Raw genomic sequence first — 22,771 nt, forward strand, 5'->3', positions numbered from 1 at the left:
CATTCTATGTGAATGGTACTATAAGAAGTTGTACAACATTGGCCTGATTTATAGGATATCTAGATGGAAAATATCCAGCAGGCAGCTGGATTTAAGATGCAAAAATTCAAGAAAGATGTCAAGGTTAGAAATTCAAATATGGAAGTCACAGAAAACAAGAATTGAAGTCATAAGGGAACCTGGGTGGTGCAGGCTGAGCATCCAACTCTTGGTTTTGGCTTAGGTCCTGATCTCAGGGTTGTGAAATCAAGTCCTATATCAGGCTCCACACTCAGTGTAGAGTCTGCTTAGGACTCTCTCTCCCTCTATCCCTCGCCACCTTCTAAAATAAATAAATAGATCTTAAAGAAAAAAAAAAAAGGAATTGAAGTCAGAGATGTGGATGCCATTTCCCATAAAAGAGATGGCAAAGAGAGAAGAGGGCCAAAGACAGAAACCTGAGGGAAAGTGGGGGGGCGGGGAGGAGAAAAGGAGCAAATGGAAAAGACACAGCACGTATTCACGAGTCCAGCTTCATCCTCTTCTAACAGGCCCATTCCCTGTCCTACATACCTAACAGCACATAAAACCAGTCCTTGCCACGCTTGCATTTTTGGTGTCAGACCTAAAACGGTTTTCTTCACTTTTCTTACATCCCATTTCCTCACCCATTTCCCCACTCTCTACCCCCTATACCTTGCCTCCATATTTATGACCTCACCTATACCTTGGAAATGAAGGGCTCCATGTTGCTTTCCCCACCTTAACTTTGTGTTTCTTTCATCTGTCTCAGTTTGAACTCTCCATTTGACAATGACAACTCCTGCTAACCTGAGGACAAATCCCATCATAATACCCTGCATGTGTAAGTATAGGGCCTTATATATGGTACCCCGAAGTTCCCCTTGGCCCCATGAGTAGAAGAGATCATCTAAAACAAAGCCAGCCTCATGCAGTGCCTTAGAAAGCAAAGGGTCTCACTCAAGGAGGATGGTCGCTTGGGAAGGGACTCCCTAGTTCCCTACCAAATAAAGTCCCAAATTATTACCCTGGGCTTGATGATTATACCCCAACCAACCTTTCCAGATTTGGCTACTCATACTTCCCTACAAGATACCACACTTGGAAACTAGACTACTTCCTCTTTACAAGGTAGGCTTCACATACAAAGGCCTCTATACTCCTGCCCACACTAGAAGTGGAGAAAGCTGGTCTCCTATTAAATTTAGGGCTGTGAATGTGATCAAGGTTGGCACAAAGCCAAAGATAAGTAATATACTTTAGAAGTAAGAGGATCTTAGGTAGCAGTATGGGTCGGGTCCATAATACCCATCCAGGTATTTTAAGTCATCGTAAAGGTCATTTTATTCAAGAAGGATTAGGGAAAAGAGAATCAAGCTGGTATGAGATCTATCTCTGGGGTGAAAAAAATTCTCTATAAAAAAACAAGTGGCCAGTGAATTGTAACATATATGAATCATATTTCGCTAAAGCTGTTACCCCCAAAAAATAATAGGTAGTGATATAGAGTATTCAGGGGCGAATTTTCAAAGAACTGATTAAGGAATAGGAGTGGAGAATATCCTTTGGCTGCTGTCCCTCCGCAAGCAGGTCTTCAAGAAAAGCAGGAGCTGGCCCACAGGCCTCGGAACTGGCATTCAGACCCTCTCAGGATCAGCTGATCGGCTGTCTGCTGACCTTTGCAAGGGCATCACTGACGACATCGAGATCATGCTGCAGCTCGTTCATGGCGCTGGTTATGCTCTTGGTGTCTTTCAAGATCTGAACACTCCGTGTGTACGGATTATACTTCACTCCAAATGGACGCTTGATTGTTTTGGTAAATTCTCTATTTAAGAAATCAAATAAGAGGCAATCAATTTCCAGGAAGCAGAGGATGAAAACTGAATGAGCAACAGCAAACCTATTGCACACCAGAGGCGATGGATAAATCTTTATCAGTTTTTCACACAACCCATCTGACCTGCCTCCCTACGTGCAAAGATCCCCTGGAATCCTACACAGATATGAAACCTAAAGCTGTCATAGACACACCCATGCCTGCATTGCCTGGGAAAGATCCTGTGGGTGACTTTATTAATGATTTATTACTTTATACATTTCTTAGCTACAGTAAGGAGACCGACTACAGTAGCTTGATCAGGAGACAATGGTGCACTTGACTACCTAGTAACACCCCTCAGCTGTGATTTACCTAACTACACCCGCACACACACACACATACACACACACACACACACACACACACCCCAAGAGCAGTCCTGCCTCCTGCACTTGGACATTCTTTCTATTTACAATGTTTTCCTCTAGCTTTCTCTCAAATGACCTAACTTCTACCCTTTCTTCATGCATTCAAGTCCTGCCCTCTTCATCAAGTCAACATTCGAACCTCTCATTTGGCACCCCCCAAAACAATTGTGTTCTAGATCCCTAGGAACACAGCTGAGGACAACTGTACATGAGTAAGGGCTGAAAAGCAGCTTGCAATCCACCTGGTCTACACAGAAGGGACCGATTCTTTGAGTCTGTGCAAAGAGACCATATGAGCTAGAGGTAGCCCTGCTGGTATTGTTATTTGGTTCTGGGTCTGGCCTAACTCCCCAGGTATCAGAAAATCTCTGGAAAACAAGGAACATGTCTTCAACCCCCATCTGTCCCACAATGATCTCACAATGTGACTGAGACCCCTTCCACCAAATATTTTGTTGATTCTACTTCTCTAGTCCTTCCTTTCTTACTACCTCTGTCTTGGCCCAGGCTCTCATTTTCATCTGAAGTATTACAAAAATCTCCTGAGTAGTTTCTCTGTCTCCAGTATCTTTCTTTCTTAACAACACATATAGCTGATTAATAGTTAAAGCATAGTGGGGTGCCTAGGTGGCTCAGTTGGTTGAGCACCTGAGTCTTCATTTCAGCTCAGGTCATGATCTCAGGGTGGTGAGATCAAGCCCCATGTCTGTCTCCACGCTCATTGCAGAGTTTGCTTGAGATTCTCTCTCTCCCTTTACCTTTCCTCCTCCCCTGACTTGTGCTCTATAAATAGATAAATAGAAGATAGATAGATAGATAGATAGATAGATAGATAGATAAAATCATTTTTTTTAAAAGTGGTTAAAGCATGGGACGCCTGGGTAGCTCAGTCATTTAGTGTCTGTTTTCAGCTCAGGTCATGATTCCAGGGTCCTGAGATCGAGCCCTGCATCAGACTCCCTGCTCAGCAGGAAGCTTGTTTCTCCCTCTCTCACTCCCCCTGCTTGTGTTCCCTCTCTTGCTGTCTCTCTGTCAAATAAATAAATAAAATCTCTTTTAAAAAATAGTTAAAGCAGGGCGCCTGGGTGGCTCAGTGGGTTAAGCCACTGCCTTCGGCTCAGGTCATGATCTCAGGGTCCTGGGATCGAGTCCCACATCGGGCTCTCTGCTCAGCAGGGAGCCTGCTTCCCTCTCTCTCTCTGCCTGCCTCTCTGTCTACTTGTGATCTCTGTCTGTCAAATAAATAAAATCTAAAAAAAAAAAACAAAAAAAAATAGTTAAAGCATAGCTTCATGGCATCACACTCATATTTTTCCACCTCCCTTACTTATTTCATGCTCTCCCTTAGCCTAAAACTTAGCATATCTACATTCTATTCATCCTTCAAGTGCTTTCTCAGATGCCATTAAGCATTCCCTATTCCCCCATCTAGAATAAATTGCTCCTGAATAAAATGGAAAACAAAGTTTCATCAGTATCTCTCTAAGGCTTCCTATGCTGTGATATAGTAATTTGCATATAGTTTATTTTTCCTAATAGATTATAAACTCTGATGGGAAGAAACCAGTTTCTCAATGTATCCGATTCATATATGTAAACACCAAACATCACCATAAACAACGTACTCTAAATACTTATTTGTGAAAGGGAGCTACGTAAGAGGCAGACGTTAACTTGTAGGCTTCTAACTATCCAGCCCGCTTACTTCTGTGATTTGTTACCATCACTGGACCTATCTTTTGCAGAGGAGAGTGAAGCCATGGGGAAGATATACCTTACCTCATCTTCTCCTTTGCATCTTCAAAGCTTTCAGATACAAAGTAGACATCCTGAAAAGTTGTGATGAGACATTCCTGTTTGCAGGTAATCTTGGGATCAAAGGGCTTTACTTTGGCATGTCCAGAAAGTGAATGCTAGAAGACAGAGAGTCAGTGAATCAAAGAATACTGTCTAACTTCATGGATCACATCCCAAACATCACCACCAGAATCAACACACCGCTGAGGGCACTGACGTAATGGCCCAACCTATAATTCCAAACTTATTTCCTACAGCATTATTTGACCCACAATATACTCCAGCAAAACAAATGGCTTGCTATTCCCCATAAATGCCCTGAGATCATCTCCATGGCTTTGTTCTAACACTCTTTCCAGGTAAGAGGCACCCGACGATCTTCATGTATATTCCTGCATTATGACACCAACTTCCTCGCCTGCACTAGTTATTTCTGTACATGACTTGTACCCGCCTTCACGTGATAGACTCCTGAGAGCAAGAAGTACCATGAACAGTATTTCACACACAACCCGTCACTCAGCAAACATAAGATCATTCCTTTATTGGGTAAATAATAATTCTCAAAGAATTCCATAGAATTTAGGAGAAGTTACGGCTTACACACTAAAAATGGTGAGGGAACAGCAAAACTTTGTAAGCAAAAGCTTTAAAATGCTTTAAAAAAAAAATATATATATATATATATGTAACTGTTGGGACACCTGGGTGGCTCAGTTGGTTAAGCACCCAGCTCTTGGCTTTGGCTCAGGTCATGATCTCAGGGTCCTAGGGTCAAGCTCCGCATAAGGTTCTGCACTCAGCAGGGAGTCTGCATTGGGAATTCTCTCTCTCCCTCTGCCCTTCCCCCCTCACTTAGGTACTTTCTTTCTCCAAAATAAATAAACCAACCTTCAAATAAATAAATAACATGTCTATAGTGTGTCAACTATACTCAAAAAAGAGAGAAAGAAATTAAGTAATTAAATTCCACATATAAGGGGGTGCCTGGGTGCCTCAGTCATTAAGCATCTGCCTTTGGCTCAGGTCATGATCCTGGGGTCCTGGGATCAAGTTCTGCATCGGCCTCCCTGCTTGGCAGGAGGCCGGCTTCTCCCTCTCCTTCTGCCCCTTCTTGTGTTCCTGCTCTCACTTTCTCTCTGTCAAATAAATAAATAATGTCTCTTTTTTAAAATTCCACATATAAGTAAAAAAAGAAAAATAGGGTATCTGTATAAGCCTAGGAAATAGAGAAAATTGTCTTTACTGCCACCCCAAGTATTTTCCATAGTATGCACTTGTTCAAGTCCAAAAACTCTTTCCGGTCGTATCAGTTATAGTATGTGAACATGGCTATGTGGAGAGATTTATGGCTTTTACCTTAAGTTCACTGATAGAAGAAAGTAATCCAGCACCAAAGACTCGCAGCTGCCCGTCTTGCTTACAGAGACCAAACTCCACAGTGAAAAAGTAGCACTGCAAAAGGACATTGATATTACTTTCACAGCCTGAATAACTCAATTTAAAACAAACAGCAACTATTAGTCACTGACCCACAGTGCCCTGGAAAGAAGTTCAAGATCCCCAGACCGGTTCCCAAGTATTTCTACAACCTGGCCTCATTCTAAACCAGCACTTCTCAAACTGCTGTTCCCAGGACTCTTGCATATTCTTAAAATTACTCAGGACCGGAAGGACCTTTTGTTTATGTAGATTACAGCTCACTAAATTTATTAGAGTAAAAGTTAAAACTGAAAACATTTACATGTCTACTAATTAATTTTAAAATGTAATAAACCATTTTATGATAACATACCAATTTAATGCAAAGTAACTCTATTGCACAACATTTTTAAAAGGGTCAGGAAAGAAGCATTGTTTTACATTGTTCCCAATCTTTTTAAATGTCTGTCTAGATGTTATTTAATGTCTGGCTAGAAAAACAAGATGGATTCTCCTATCTGCTTCTATATTTAACCTGTTGCCCTATGCTGTTTTAGTTAAAGGCTATGAAGAAAACTCAGCCTCACACAGATAAGCAGTTGGAAGAAGGCTATGGATTCTAATAGCCTTTTCAGATAACTGTGGATATTCTTTGACGCTACATCAAAACTCAACAAGTGCTAATTTCTTAGAGTTCAGCTGCAGTGTGGAATCTGAAACCATATCAATGAACTCTAGCTCTTATATTGAAATCTACTTTGCACCCTGAGTGTATATTTCACTCAAGGACCCTGTGCAAGGGTTTCAGGAACACCAGGGGGTCCCTAAACCACAATTTGAGAAGCACTGTTCTAATCATCCAGCCTTTTTCATACTACATCCCCCACCCTATCACACTCTGTTCCAGCTTCTTGTCATTCGCCAGACACACCAAGCACCTCCTTGTCTTTCCTTGGGTGCCGTTATCCTAAGATCCTCTTCCTTCCTTTCTTGGCAGGTGAAAACATGACGAACCTTCCCTAGGCTAGTCCAGACATTCCTCTTCCACAAAACCTTCCCCAAGCCATTCTTTGCCCTCCCAGAATACTCTGCCTGAACTTCTCTGTAGAGTTTACCCCATTCTAAAATGACTGCCTCCTTAAGTTGTACATAAACTCCTTGAAGGCAGGAACCAGATCTTACTCATCTTTGTATTTCTAGCACAGAGGCTCAAAAGCATCTTTAGCATCATTTTCAGAGGACTCATCATTTTTACTAAAAAAAGATCTCAAACAATTAACATGATTGAACTCCAGCATTTCTCTTTTTTTAAAGCCCATGTCTCCTGTTGATGAATCTTAAAATTTCACATCCTCCTTTACTGCTATTGAAATTATTTAAATTAAATTAAATATGAGCAAAGACAAACTGTCTAACAGTCACCTTAAATACGTCTTTTTAAACTGACACTCCCATCCCAAACCTGATAAGAATTACTGATCTCTATAGCTATTTTCCAATTTATACCGTTGCGAGTTTTTGAACAGACTCCTCTGAAGCTCCAAGGGAAGCCAGGCCAATTTCTTGGGAGAATTGAGCAAAACTAGGTTCAGCCAAAAGGGGGACATGACCTAAGAGCTCATGGCAAGTATCTCTGAAAAAGAGGTAAAAGTTCGTCACTTTTATATGCTCTTATATGCTCATGTCACATAAAAACCACGGTCAACAATTCAATCAAACCAAAATCTGATCTTACTTTGATTCGGGTGGTATTACTTTGCAAGTGGACCACGAAAGACACTAGTAATTTACTGAAGAAACTATTTCGGTTCAAAACTTAGGCCACTTACAAACATATACACATAAGACACCCATAGACATGTCTGTCCCACACCCCAACCAAATCAGGTCTCTGCTCAAATGTCATCTTCTCAGTGAGTCCTTGTCTGATCACGCTTTTCAAAATAGAAACACTTCACACATCCGCCACATTCCCCTTTCTCTGCTTTACTTTTCTCAGTGGCACTTATCACCATTGATTGGTGATTTTAAATACATATATTTACAGGGGCGCCTGGGTGGCTCAGTGGGTTAAAGCCTCTGCCTTCGGCTCAGGTCATGATGGTCATGATCTCAGGGATCTGGGATCGAGCCCCACATCGGGCTCTCTGCTCAGCAAGGAGCCTGCTTCACCCCCCACCCCGCCTGCCTCTCTGCCTACTTGTGATCTCTGTCTGTCAAATAAATAAATAAAATCTTTAAAAATATATATATATTTACACATATATAAATTTACATATATTATATATTTATTATATTTATAGAAATTTACTTATTTATTATCTCTTTCCCCACTGGAATATAAATTCTATGAAGGCAGAAACTTTTGTCTGATTTTTTACACTCCCTATGCTTAGGCTAGCACTGGGCACCTAACAGGTAACAGGCTGTCAATTAAAAATAGTACTGATAACGGCTAACATACATAGACCATGGAGCGTGTATTATGTGCCAGGCACTGTTCTAAATTTTTTACACATGTTCATTCATTTAATTGTCACACCAGACTCCTGAAGGAGGTATCATCACGACAAATAACTATTTGATGAATGAATACTAAACGGAAGTACTCACGGCTCTGGGGTATAGAGAGGGTCGGAACTGTGTCTCACGTACTGTGTGCAGTGGAAAACCCGGAAGGCTAAACCTGATAAGAAATCTCTTGGTGACAGGTAACCAGCCACGGGACGGATGGAAAAACCAGTGCGCTCTGCAAAGCAAAGGAGAAAACGAGAAAATCTTCACCCCAACAGACCATTTTCTGCAACATTTTAATTCTGCCAGTGGCACCCAGTAGCATTTTAAGGGAAAACATGGAAACTCGCCCTCTGCTCTTCCAGTTCCACCCAGTTCCTTTTGTACTTGGATTTCCCCACTCTGATGGGTGGACTTCATAGTCCAATAGAACTCTCCACAATAATGGAAATGCTCTACAGCTAGGCTACCCAGTAAGGTAGCCACTAACCACACGGAGCTATTAAGCACTTGAAATGTGGCTACTGTGGCGGAAACTAACATTTTGATTTACCCTAATGTGAATTATTTAAACAACCATATGCATCTAGGAGCCACCATATTTGATAGTGTAAAGAGCGCCTTCTAACCAATATTTTGTTTGAACAATCATTTAGGTTTGGGTTTCCCTCTTTGACAATTTCCCCTGAAACATCTTTAGCAACCTGTTCAGCAGCCAGCTCACGCTCCAGACCCCAAGTGAACAGCTTTCCATTTTCTATCTCTAGCAAAATACTTCCTCCAAATCTCAAGTAAATTTAACGTGATAACTTCTATGGCATATGTTTGCCCATCTTTGTTGGACCCATATGTGAGGTTATGTGTGTTGGTTCTCTGTCATCCTAATCACTTTTTTTTTAAATCTAGTCTTTATAGGAACCATTTATAGGAGTTCTTCTCTTATAAAACAATAGTGCATTTTTCCTGCTTAGTTTTTCTTAGTTTTGTGCATAGTGGTTGACAAACAAGAATTACGGAGTCAAACAGATATGTAGGTTTTTATGATGATCTATGTAAGGAATTCAAAGACAGAAATTTCAGACCATGATGGAAATAAACATGAAAAACATAACTTCTATTTGTTCCCTAAGGTTCTAGTCTGCTGAGATCAAGGGGGATATTTATCTTTCTTATATATTGTAAACCCTGGAGATCACTGATCATTTTACTTCCTGTACTAACTGGAAAAAATAAGGAAGCCTGAACCAAATAAGCAGGAAGAACTAAAAGGAAAAAAAACTGTTGATGCTTCTTTGTTGATGCTTCTACTAGCACATCTTCTTCCTTGGGAGAATGATGGGGTCTTAGGGTGGAAAGGAGCTTTGGAGACCATTTACTCCAGTCTTCTCCAAGTAGCCTGAGTGTTCTCTACCACATCCCTGACAAGTGGGTGTAGAACTTTTGCATGAAAACCTCCAGGGGTGCAGAAATCTCATGAGCCTGTTCCATTTTCAAATGGCTCATTTAACAAGGTCCTCTCCATTTTGAGCTAAAAGCTTGTAGTTTCTATCCAACTGTCATTTACTTTAGGGTCACATAGTATTCCCTCTATTACATAAGATGATCAGCTAGTATTTAAATAAAGCTATCATGGCCCCTATATCTCCAGATTAAACATCCTAAGAGTCCTTCAAACTTTACTTATATAATACATTTTCCAAGCCCCTTATAATTCTGCTCACTTCTCCACATTCACTCCAGATTATAATTGTCCCTCTTCAAATGGGATGCCCAATACTGGGTCCAATACTCCAGGAAACAGTAAGGAAAATTCTGACCTCCCATACACTTGAGCTTTTTATTCCTCTATTAAAAATTCTGTCATGATCACAACAGAGCTCAACATACCCCTTACAAAAAATTAAGCATATTACCTTTTAAAAAGTTTGAGACATCTTCCAATTGTGGGATATTATCTTCCCGGTATCCACAATATTTAGAAAGCAAAGGTAAGTTTTTGAGATACTCTCTGCAGGCATGGGTTGGGTAAAGTTTGTTGAGCTCTCGGAACACAGTTCCCCAGGTCTTAATCTCTTCTTCAGTGAATTCAACTTTGGGAATGGGGTCTCCACTAGTGAGACATACAGAGTTATTTTGAATTAGCATTCAGTAAACAATAGCATTTATCTTTTATTTGCTAAATGAGCATAATCTACTCTATTCATTTTTTTATTTCAAAATTGAGTAAGTTATTTTTATAATATACTTACTGTTTATAGTTCATAGCCAAGTCTGCAAAATATTTCCGTCTTTTACGGTAAGCATTGTCTTTGAAGCCCTGACAATTAAAGAAAAGTTTAAAAATATCCATATTAAAAAATGTTGACAAATGATATTTAGGGAACATTTCATTATTACTCAAGTTACGATATTAAAGGGCTACATAATTGTAATTTTGAGTAAGCACTGTTTAGAAACGTATGATTATTTTTATTTTAAAGGCAATCTTATGGGTGAGAAGGATGGGGTAAGTGGGTGATGGGCATTAAGGAGGGCATATGATGTAATGATCACTGGGTGTTATATGCAACCGATGAATTACTGAACTCTAAACATCTGAAACTAATGATACACTAAATGTTAACTAATCGAATTTCAATAAAATAAGTTAATTTAAAAAGGCAATGTTATAGGAAAGCTTAATACTATAATGGCTACTAAATAAAAGATACTATAGATACAAAGATACAATAATCTTATAGTGGCTACAAAAATAAAATGGTTTGAGGAATAAGAAAAGCATCATCCTAGTTAAACACACAATTCTTTTCCAAATGTGAGATTTTTTTTCTTAATCGTTTGACAACACCTTCAGCTATATTTTCCTGTAATCATAATTCATAACAAAATGGTAACTAATAATACATGGAGTCATGACAACTAAATCTAGCCTTAGATTTCATCACAAAATGCAAACATATTCATATTTGCTAAAGCAAACAATAATAATAAAAAGATAAAATAGTAACATTAGAATTTATGCCTAGAAAATATTTTTTAAAAAACCAAACAGAAAAAATAAGACTTCAAAAAGCAAAGCCCAGGAGAAAACAGCCAATAATGCAAAACAGGAAAAAAAGGGGAAGAAATAAGAAGGGAGAATGAGACTTATCTCTTTAACACAGATTTACAAGCCCCTCCTATGCACCTGGCCTTGTGCTAAAATCCAGAGAAACAAATAGGAGCAAAGCACAACCTGGGTCTTCAGGGAGTTTACATCAACCAATTATTATAAAACAATATGCTAACTGCCTTATTAGAGATATGCCCAAAATGCCACTGAACTCAAAAGAGAAACTCCTAATCCAGCGTATGTGAAAGAGAGTAGGGGTGGTCAGGAAGGGTTTCCCAACAGTGACTCCCAAGCTAAGTCTCAGAAAAGGAGTGGGGACAGTTGGGTGGGAAAGGACAGAAAGGATAGCTTCAATGTCAGTGCAGCAATGAAAAACAGTAAGCTGTGACTGAGGAAATGTGAGCTGGAGCTTGGAGAAGGAGGTGGAGCCTGGCGCAGACTAGTTTGAGGCCTGCTAGTCCGGTCTGAAACAGCTTGGATTTCAGTCTTTGGGTGGGTGATGGGAAGCCACTGGTGATTTAAGAAAAAAAAAAAACAAAACAAAAAAAAACAAAAAAAAAAAACCAACTTTATTGATATATAATTCACACACCATAAAATTTTAAAGTGTACAGTGTCATGATTTTAGTACAGTCACAGTGTAGTGCAACCACTTCACTATAATTTCAGAAAATGTTTATCCCCAGAAGAAACACCACACTCATTCACAGACTCCCCACCATTTCCCTTCATCTCCAGCCCCTGGCAACCATTAATCTACTTTCTGTTCCTATGAATTTGGGTATTCTGGATATTTCGTATAAAAGGAATCATAAACACATGGTCTTTTGTGACCAGCTTCTTCTATTATCACAGTTTTCAAGGTTCCTCCCTGTTGTAGCATGTATGTATCAGTATTTTATGTTAATTTATGATCACTAATATTCCATTTTATGGACTTATCACAATTTACTGATCTGCTTATCAGTGAATGGGCATCTGGGTTGTTTCTACTTTTTTGTTACTATGAATTAAGCTGCTATGAAAATTTGTGTACAAGTTTTTGTATGAACATATGTTTTCAATTTTCTTAGATGGGTACCTAGGTATCGTTGGTGAGTTTTAGGCAGAAAAGGGATAATGATCATACTGAAGTTTTAGATCATTCTAGTGACTATGAGGAGGGTGGGTTTGAGGTGGTGAGCTGGAGGCTGAGGGATCAGTTAAAGGTATGATAATAGGGATAAATAAGGAACAAATTTAAGCAATATTTAGGAGGTAAAAATCAGTAGCACTTGGTAGTAGATCAGAAAAAATTATTTAGCCACCTCTCCATAAACATGCTCTGGATTTTCTTACCACTGAACCTTTGCTCATGTTACAATGAACTGTCCTTTCTCCCCATATCTTTCCTGCCAAACTCCTTTAAGACTGTGTTAAAATGTTGCCTTTCGCTGATCTCTTCAACAAGAAGTGTTTGCCTTCTTATGTACACCTCAAAGCAATCTGTTCATTCCATTTAGGACTTTTCACAATTTAATCACATGCTTATTTATAGATGTGTGCTTTATTTTCCAACTAGACTGCAAATGCCTTGAGGGCAAATACAATTACAATTAATCAATTGCTCGATGCGATATTATGGAAAAAAGGGTAGATCAGCTGAGGGCTCTCTAAGGCAATATGCAGCCAACGAACAGATCTACTAAGTGGCAGATCAAAGACCTGCTGCATACAACTCCAAAATGGCACTCTTTTTTTTCTCAACCTTCCCAGAACCCTATGACTCCAAAGGCAACCCTAATGCTCTGGGCTTGCTAATTCTCCAACTCATGCCTGTACTATGTCTCGTATAATTTTCCAAAGAAACAACTTCCCAGTTCATCAATTGCCTAATAAATCAGTCCTGCCGGACAGCGTGAGTAGTAAGTATTTCTCCCTTATCCTTACCTGTCCCCCCCATTTCCAATAATCCATACCCACTTAAACAAAAACTGCTGCGGATACTGTCTTAATTTTAGCAGAATTCTTGAGAATTCTATGACAGAGAAGCTCTTATTAATAGGAATGCCAGACATGGGACAGGGATTTCAGAGCTAATGAATTTAGATGCTCTTCAGACATTAGTTGGGATTCCGCCAATGTGGAAAACTACGGGCACTTCCCGAAATCCAGATTAAAACCAGATCCCACTTATTCTGGAATAAGCACGTTCTCCAAAAAAAGAAAAGAATTTCCCCTAATTTTTAGTTTGCTTTAAATTATTTTCATGGAACTATTTATTAAAAATATTTACAGGATGATCGGCATCCAGTTCAGATCCATACATCAGAACTCTGTTGGCACAATGGTCCAGGTCAGAAACCTTCTTTGGAAACCAAGGAACAGTTTCCATACCTGCAAAATACAAAACCACTAACAGTTGAGATCTGACGGCAATAAGAAAGAAGAAAGTCATAAGTACATTTGGATGAAATTTTTTTTATTGTAGCTTGTACTTTGAGGCAAAATTTATATAAGTAAGTTGCCCTTTTTCTAATAAGTAAAATTCATTCAAAATTTTTTAGTTCAAAGAAATTTTTGAGCCTTGATTTCCTAAGCATTGGAGAAATGCTATACTTTAGTAATAGAACTAAAGTATCAAAAAAAATTGTATAAGCTACATATTAACTATCCTTTTTAAAAAAACAATAAGGTGCTAATTTAATGAGAATTTTGAATGTTTCTTTTCATTGATGCAAAGGCTTTTAGAGATCACTGATGCCTTTGTCACTTTGATCTCTCACCCCCTCACCTTCCCTCCGAGATACAAGCCCTCCTGTAACTCTGGGCGTTTGCACCTGCTGTTCTCCTTCTCTCCAACCCCCCTACCCCCCGCCATCCTTCTATTTTCCTAAGAATATCCTTTTTCTCCTTCAAGACCCAAATCAAATGAACCTTCCCCAACCCTGTAGGTGGAGCTAATTCTCTGTCCCTGGGGCTCTGATTCTCTGAAACTGATCTGCTTATATCTATCTGTCTTATAGGAAAGATCGGAAAGGACTCTAGTGGAAGGGCTCTATGTTTGTATCCCTGTTTCTTCGTAGAAATAACTGACATAAATCAGTATTCCCTAAATATCAACTGAACCATTTAGCCCCTAGAAAACTCCATTTTACAGATGGGATAATCAAAGCTCAGAGAGGTAGTTTATCCAAGGTAACTCATCTCTGTTGGAAGAGAGAGGACTAGAATTCAATCCACCTTGTTCCAGCCCAATGCTCTTTTTAACATACACAAAAGTGATAGTCAAGTAGATTTAACCAGAAATACCACAGGCGTACGAGTCACTCAAAATAGACAGGAGCAGGGGCGCCTGGGTGGCTCAGTGGGTTAAGCCGCTGCCTTCGGCTCAGGTCATGATCCCAGGTCCTGGGTTCGAGCCCCGCATCGGGCTTTCTGCTCAGCAGAGAGCCTGCTTCCTCCTCTCTCTCTGCCTGCCTCTCTGCCTACTTGTGATTTCTCTCTGTCAAATAAATAAATAAAATCTTGAAAAAAAAAAAAAAAAAAAAATAGACAGGAGCAGAGTCCTAGGCTCCTGCCCCACCAGCTGTTAACCCTTCAGTTATTTGTAGTGGGCCTGGGACTTTGAGGGTAGCATCTGGAGCACACAGCCTTCAGGCATGGTGAGGATATGCAAGGGACTCAGGGAAACAGCTATCTGGCACTCGTGAATGGAAGCATATTATTATTTTAATAACTTACAACAGCCATACAAATACATAACAAATGAGTATCGGCCCTGATTACATCCCAGTACCGGGCATGTTCTAAGGGATTATTCTAAATTATGTACTATATACAAAATGTGGTTTGATTATCCTTTTATCTTTTGTCCCAAGGATTTTTTCCACAACAGAAGTTCTTAGCCACCTGACACCTTAGGAGGCTTTGTTGCTTTTCACTTGCTTTTGGTGGGAGTGGGGAAAGGGAGGACTGCGTAAAGAGTGTATTCACATCATAGTTGTCAGCGACTGTCAATATTCTCAACAAATTTGAATATTCACTTCATATCTGCCAGATGCTAAGCCCTGTGGGAATTTCTAAGTGCTCAGGAATTGTAAATTGAAGGTTTGTGAAATTAAGAAACACTTGATGATTTGGAAACTGAGAAAACTTAATCAATTTCCAACCATTCTGAATTCTTTCTTCTACCCAGTGTTTCCCTTTCACTTCTCTCACACTTGATAAAATGTTACTTCATAAGTGTTCTATAGTATTTTGAGCAATTACATTTTGGGCTCCCTTCAGTACCAAACTAAGGAATTTGAAGAGACAGTGTTTTATTTTTATGTTCGTGCCTTCAAGATAAATCTAAGATTGGACACACTTTATGTACTTAATCTTCTGAGTGGGATTTTTACTTTTCAAACTTACCATCTTCCTTCACAGTAAAATTATCTGGTGGATTCACAGAGAGAACGTTAGTATGGGACTTCAACAGATGAAAAATGTCATTCAATTGTTCTCTGTTGATATCACAGTCCACAAAAATCTCAAATTCTGAGTTTCTTCTCTTTGATTTTCGAGACTCGATATGTAACAGGTTCACATGCTTCTCCTGAGTAAAGCAGAGAGTAAAGAGACATATGACAGCCTCAAGTGGTAACAGTCGCTGAGCTCATTACTTTTATTGCCACTAAAAATCAACTCCACACTTGCCATCATAGTCAAAAGAGAAAAATGGTGTTTTTAATCCTGCCAACAGCAAAATAACTCCCCCTAAATATTATTACTGTCCAAAAAAGTTTGAAAATTTTATCACACCCTCCAGAAACTAATAAAATAACACCTACTAGAAGGCCCTCAATTGCCAGAACTGAACAGCCTCAAATCAAAATATCAACTCTCCTAGATAAAAAGAAAGTTTCAAAAATTGATCACAAATGAAAGTGTTTTCAAAAAGTGATATTATGTTTAGTCCTTTAGAAAGGAAAGTTTCCTTTGTGAATACGCATTTAATAAAATTAGATGAACATCTTGAACAGTGTCTTTAATACCTCAAATATCTTAAGCTACAAACTTAGTAACCAGCTGAAGCAGATTACTTCTTCTGCTCTCTTCCCATGCCAGCCCAAACTGGGTGCCATATGTGCAAACCTGTGGGAGGAGGATAACTTCTCTTACCAACTTGGATAGCTGAGGACCAGCACCAGTGGCATAATAATGAAAAATAAGAGCCAGTTACTCAACATCTAAAAAAATGAGGTTAGAATAGCTGATTTCCAACACTAACCAGTTCAATTTGAATTAACTTGGTGAACACCTAAGTAGCCAGGTAAGAACTGTGAAGTATACAAAGCAAAGCAAGTCAAACAAGGAGTTTATCATCTAGTTGGCTACCACAGGAAAGGCTAAAAGAAAACACAAGTAGTAAGTATTTAGGTGCAGAAGATATTCTGGGAAAAAGCATTATGAGCCAGAGAAAGTAGACATTCTCATGAAGCAGACAGGAACTGAGATGAGTCTTAAAGAATAGATAGAGTAGGAAGACAGAAGGGTAGGAGGATTCCAAACAGGAAGAACTGTAGATGCAAAGGTAGAGATGAAGTAAGAATTATTAGGAACATAACCAACAAGAAAAAAGAGTATCAGGGATGTTGGGAAAACTGTCAGGACAACATCAAAATAAAAAGCTTCTGCACAGGGGTGCCTGGGTGGCTCAGTGGGTTAAAACCTCTGCCTTCAGCTCAGGTCATGATCTCAGGGTCCTGGGATAGAGCCCCACATCGGGCTCTCTGCTCAGCAGGGAGCCTGCTTCCCCCTCTCCCTCTGCCTGCCTCTCTGCCTACTTGTGATCTCTGTCTGTCAAATAAGTAAATAAAATCTTTAAAAAAAAAACAACTTCTGTACAGCAAAGGAAACAATCAACAAACCTGAAAGGCAACTTACTGAATGGGAGATGATACTTGCAAATGACGTATATGATAAAGAGTAGTATCCAGTGTATATAAAGAACTGATACAACTCAACACCCCAAAAACAATTAATCCAAATTTGAAACCAGTAAGACAATACTTGATAACATTACCCAAGTTCTGTTTTCCTCACTTGTGAACACATGGATTTGTAGATACCCTGTTTTCTTAGGATGGATTTATCGGTGGGGGGCACCTGGGTAGCTCAGTTAGGTAAACCTCCAGCTCTTGATTTTGTCTCAGGTCATGATCTTGGAGTCATGAGCTCAAGCTCTGCATAGGGCTTTACGCTGAGCACTGAGCGTGGAGCCTGTGTAAGATTCTCTCCCCTCACTGCACCCGCCCCCAGCTCATGCATGCATGTTTCTCTCAAAAAAAAAAAAAAATTAAAAGATGGATTTATGGGGGCACCTGGGTGGCTCAGTGGGTTAAGCCGCTGCCTTCGGCTTGGGTCGTGATCTCAGGGTCCTGGGATCAAGCCCCGCATCGGGCTCTCTGCTCAGCGGGGAGCCTGCTTCCTCCTCTCTCTCTGCCTGCCTCTCTGCCTGCTTGTGATCTCTCTGTCAAATAAATAAATAAAATCTTTAAAAAAAAAAAAGATGGATTTATGGAAGTGGAATAACTGGGTAAAACTGCGTGAACATCTTAAGGTTCCTAATACATATTGTTTCCCTACACATTATGCCAATTTACGCTTGCACAAAAGTGTATTTAGTTCCAAATGCATTGAGGCTTTGACAGTAGGGAACAGTATAATTTTGGAATTTTTGTTATTTTGCTCTATTAAAAATACCATGGAATATATTACTAATGTCATCAAATAATATTAAAAATTTAATATTCTATTTAATTAAAACAAAATTAAAATCTGCTTCTCTGAAATCTGTGAAGTGAATCTTTCCTTCCGTTTGTGTCTTCTTTTCTGTAAATGGTTTGTATCCCTTGCCCATTTGTTAGAATTGAGCAATATTTTAGAAACTTAAGTGCTTAAGAAATTTCTTCTATCCATCTCCAAAGAATTTACAGTAATTTATTTTTTAAATATAATTTTAGAGACTCATTTGAGAAGACGACTATGCAAAATATGGAGAGTGCTTACCTGGAAGATTTTCAGTGCTTTTATGAGTCCACCAACTTCATTCTTCAAGGAAAAAATGAGGGTTGCTCTCCCTCTTTCTAAGGAATGATCTTTATTTTCCTTATTGTCTTCAATCATGGTGAATTTGGTGTAGTTCTCTAAAAACGAAGTATGAAAACAGAAAGAGAGCTCTAAAAAAAGAAGTTGTGCAATATAGACTATATTTGATAATATTTGAAACCAGTAAGACTATATTTGATAATATTACCCAAGTTCTGGTTTCCTTACTTGTGAAACATGGATTTGTAGATACCCTTCGTAAGACTATAATGAGACCAATGTAAGATAAAATATGGCCTAACATAGTTCTTAGGATATAATGAGCATACAATGCATGTTGCTAGTTTCCTTTTTCTTTTTTTCTAATCCAGTCCCTTCAGGGTGTAATTCATGACCACTGGCTTCCTGCAGTCCTCCTACTGTGGCCTGAACTGGGCACTCTTCCGCTATGAAAGACTACCTCCTCTCCCCCGACAATTTCAGCACTTTATTATATTGGGTCTCTAGTGTTTTATTCATGCGTGTCTTGTCTTTCAACAAGACAGTAAGCCCTTCAGAACAGGGACAAGTCCTTCTATTTCTTTTGCAAATTCAAGAGCCTGGCAGCTTGGGACACATGGGGGACCACAAGGTCCTTTAGCTATTTAAGGCACCAAGAAAAGACTGGGATATATAATTCAAAGTTTACTTTTTGATTCATTGAGTTTTAAATAAAAACTGCTTAAATATTTTTAATTGTGTCAATTTATTCTCTATAACTAAAACAATCTCTATGCCAAATGCTTTAAAACCAAAAATCTGGTTAAACTTAATAATAGTCTGGATTTTTCTGTGATTCAACTATTTACTAAAGGTAAAATAAATGAAATTTCAACCCAAGCACATTGATGTGTCTAAAATATCATAGTCAGTGTTAAAGCAGTGAGGAATAAAAAACAAAGAAGACAATTTGCCCGCAATGGATTCACAGACTTATGTAACGAGGGAGGGGGAAGAGAGACAGATTTCCCAATAAGCACAAATAAGCAGAAGAGAATAAGACCCTGAGATCCCAGCTATGATATCTGAGGGGCACACCACCTTCCTCAACCCCCACCTTCCCACCCTGTGACAAATATCCTAAAGATAAACAGAGATGGCTTCTGGCCCATCCATAAGTCTGATCAGAAAGGATTTATGAATGAGAAACAAGAGGTCTTAAAAGAGACTTTCAGCTGCAAAGAAACTGTACCTTTGGTAAACTTAAAGTATATACAGGAAATTCTGAACTGGTAGCTCTGGGGCTAAAAATTCAGGGATGCATTCTCAAAATACATTTAGAAATGTGAAAACCTTTCGAGACATTTCTTATCTAACTATCACTGAAAGGTCGTAGGCTTTTTTTTTTTTTCCACACAGAGTATGGGTAATTTTGTCCTCTCGTATATAAATGCAAACAGTAAGAGACATAATATCATATGGCAAATTGCTAGTAACAAATTCATCTACAAATTCACCTGGACAAGTTCTAATTTCTATGTGTATAAGTTTCCTTATTTGTAAAATTGGAGGGAAGATAACTGACATCAGTCTCATGGTTATAAGGAGGATTTACTTATATATATATATGTAATGTGTATAAAACAATTAGAACAGTTGCTGACCTACACAAAGTACTCAGTTAATACTAGCTCTAATAATGGGAAGTGCATCTTCAAAAAAAGTTAAAATATTAAATATAATAAAAATGACATTCTAAACTCCTCTAGCTAAGAATTTTCTTGCCCGGGGAATTAAGCATGTCACAAGATGGTAAAGGTTGTTTTATGACATGAAACATAAGTATTCTTTTGTCTTAAGGTGATTTTCAGTTTCATTAGTTTACTTATATGAAACCCCTAAAATATATTAAGTTTCAAATTTCAAGTGAATGATTCAGCAACACATTTGTAAGTAGATGAAGACCCTAGTCAATCTATATTTACTAAGTCCCCATTTTCCTTGATATTGTCCCCATGACATGCTGAAGAAAAAGGATTCTGCAAATATAAGTTACTTCCTAATACACCATCATGTTCATAATGAAAGCAAATTTTAACAACTGGGAGCAAGGACCAGGGAACAGTAGAGAAAGGTGATTTTTGCCAGTCAGTGAGAAAACTTGACAAAATTTCAGATCTCCTGACAGTTCATCCTTCAGTGATCTTTCAGAGTTTAGAATGCAACTCTTGTATAAAACTATATAAAGATTTCCTCTCACATTTCAAAATTAGCCCTTAAGCTCCCCTAGGAGCCATTTTAAAAAGGTAGTAACAGTCATGGCTGGTCTCACTCCATCCTTTTGGATTTCAAAAATCTCTCTTCTTTCCCTGGTTCTGGAATAGATCTAGTTTTGCCACCAACATCTTTTTAGTGGGTAGAGGAGAGAAAGGTGAAGAATACCTTAACAGAATATTTATTATGCACAAGGCATTTTATATTGAAATTTAGAAACATTCCTATCCTTAAAGTTTCTCAAAAGGAACTTTTGGTAAAAAAATAATAATAATAATTAAATAAAAATAAAAATAAAATAAAAATCTAGAAGAAAACAATTCTCATCTACTCCCCTATCCCCACCCTCCACCCACTGCCCAACCCCCCAAAATAAGTTTACAGAATATAGGGCTCTGATCTAAGAGCATAACTTTGGTTGAGCTTATGAGGCATCAGTCCTTTTTTCCCTTTATTCAACTACCCCCCAAACCCTTTTCAGAACCTCAACATTTTCTCTTGTCACTTTGTTTCCTTTCTCCCCTCAGCATATCTACCCCCTCTACTTCTTCAGGGGCAAAAACCATAGCACAGCCTGGTAAGATAAAAAGCTATACAGTGTCCAATGCATCACTCCTGTTTAAACCCATGTCTCATCCAAAAAAAAAAAAAAAAGGTATATATTTTATTAAAAAAAAAAACAACTCTAATGAGCCAATGCCAACTGATATTTTCCCCTTTCCCATAAAAGGCAGGGAGTTGTTCTGCTTCATCTCCTGGCCGGACTAAGGATGCACTGGTGTTCCGGATATACCATGGGAAATAAGGAAGACATATCAAGAAGGAGTCAGAAGATCAACAGCCCCTTGAAAAGTAGAGGTCAAGGTGCTTAAATCGACTAATTCCTTTCTCCGTTCAGTTTAATCAGTAACAGGTATAATTTAAATGTATCTGTTCTAAGAAGCACAAAGCACTATCAAATTAAAATATTTTGAAATCACAGATGCTGTTTGAAGACAGAACTAAAAGCTATGGAAAGGACTGATGCGGAGGGGGAGAATCTTACTTTTCTTTTTTGACTTGGGGAAAGGAATAATAATGAAAGTAGAGATGAAATAAAAGAGAAAATAGTGCCCATGAAAAACATTTTCTGGGCGCCTGGGTGGCTCAGTGGATTAAAGCCTCTTCCTTCAGCTCAGGTTATGATCCCAATGTCCTGGGATAGAGCCCCGCTTCCGGCTCTCTGCTCAGCAGGGAGTCTGCTTCCTCCCCTCTCTCTGCCTGCCTCTCTGCCTACTTGTGATCTCTGTCTGTCAAATAAATAAATAAATAATCTTTTAAAAAGTTAAAAAAAATTTTCCTAGGAAATAAAGGCACTGGCAAGGAAAATGGAAATAAAAGACATATCCCTACCTAAAGATAAGCTAATATGATAACAACATATATACAAGTAAACTCCAGTGCTGAAATTCATAAACCACACATTATGTCTTTACAGGAACACTTCTAGTTACTTTAAGCTGTGTTCACATCTACTTTTAAAGCAAATAAATGAATTCCATCCTTCTTTGAGAATTGATGGGTACAAACTTTTACTGGATGGATCAGAACTAGAACTCCAGTTTTTTCCCCCAAAACCAACTAGAGTAGAACATCAGTGGGGAATTAATTTTAACCCACTGAAACCAAACAGTCAGAGGCAAGTTTAAGCTTACATACTGGATGTGGACTACAAGCACTGTTTGTCAATTGTAACCTTGTACTGTGTTAGGGTGCTGGTGATGAAGGTAGATGTGATGCTGAGAGGCTTGGCAACTAAAATGTCCTTTTCTTTGGAGATGTCTAAGGGAAGGTTCCCTTCATGGGAGAAGGAAAAAAGAGGTGCCATTTGGTCAAGAGGAAGGAAAGGAAGAAGAATGCATTTGTTTCTTGCTAACACAAAGGAGTCATACAGATTTGAGTTCAACTCTGAACTTTCCAAGAAATGCAAAAATATAAGAAGCACCCACCTCACAGATTTTGTCGTGAAGGTGAAATCAGATGATGTGTAAAGAGCCTGTTGTTGGCACACAGCAAGCCTTCAAAAACTGTGTCTTTTCTTCCCAAAAAGGGTAGGAGAAAAGTCACCACAGGGGTACAATTTCGACTCCCCAGATCCAGATCTCCACAGCTGGTTACTTCCTGAGAGAGTGTCCCTGCCTCTGCGCACTCGCCCAGCGCCCCCAAATCCTCGACTACGGTGGTCCCTGATCCCAGCGGGAAGGAGCCACCCCGCTCACCTGTGAAGCTGCTGATGATTAAGCTGGGACTGACTGCGGCACGGCACTGTCCGCCTCTTATAGGAAGTGGGAGTCTTAGCGGGCCAATAGG

General features: G+C 39.0%; 1 protein-coding gene across 2 annotated transcripts; it reads right to left on the reverse strand.

Moving 5' to 3' along the window:
• Positions 1-354: 354 nt before the first annotated feature.
• On the reverse strand, positions 355-22,704 carry TPH1 (tryptophan hydroxylase 1). Of its 2 annotated transcripts, none has more exons than XM_047692039.1 (11): positions 22,681-22,704; positions 18,131-18,267; positions 15,491-15,674; positions 13,371-13,471; positions 10,233-10,300; positions 9,897-10,093; positions 8,083-8,218; positions 6,976-7,102; positions 5,407-5,502; positions 4,030-4,163; positions 355-1,828 (listed from the first exon to the last, which is right to left on the reverse strand). In XM_047692039.1, the coding sequence occupies exons 2-11, from the start codon at positions 18,245-18,247 to the stop codon at positions 1,654-1,656; spliced, it is 1,335 nt and encodes a 444-aa protein (XP_047547995.1). In that variant the 5' UTR covers positions 18,248-18,267; positions 22,681-22,704; the 3' UTR covers positions 355-1,653. The 2 variants fall into 2 exon arrangements, with proteins under 2 accessions (XP_047547995.1, XP_047547994.1); XM_047692038.1 differs by lacking the exon at positions 22,681-22,704 and adding an exon at positions 22,411-22,500.
• Positions 22,705-22,771: the final 67 nt, after the last annotated feature.

Source organism: Lutra lutra, chromosome 10 (genome assembly GCF_902655055.1).
Source record: "Lutra lutra chromosome 10, mLutLut1.2, whole genome shotgun sequence".
In the NCBI taxonomy this organism is placed as follows: domain Eukaryota; kingdom Metazoa; phylum Chordata; class Mammalia; order Carnivora; family Mustelidae; genus Lutra; species Lutra lutra.

Bases quoted from the DNA above. Each gene is read 5' to 3' on its own strand.
- TPH1 (XM_047692039.1), bottom strand. From the start codon at position 18,247: ATGATTGAAGACAATAAGGAAAATAAAGATCATTCCTTAGAAAGAGGG. The intron at 10,301-13,370 runs GTAAATATTTTT...TTTAATTGTCAG, and splicing joins AACTGGATGCCGATCATCCT to GGCTTCAAAGACAATGCTTA. The intron at 7,103-8,082 runs GTGAGTACTTCC...CCTCTTTTTCAG, and splicing joins CCTCTCTATACCCCAGAGCC to AGATACTTGCCATGAGCTCT.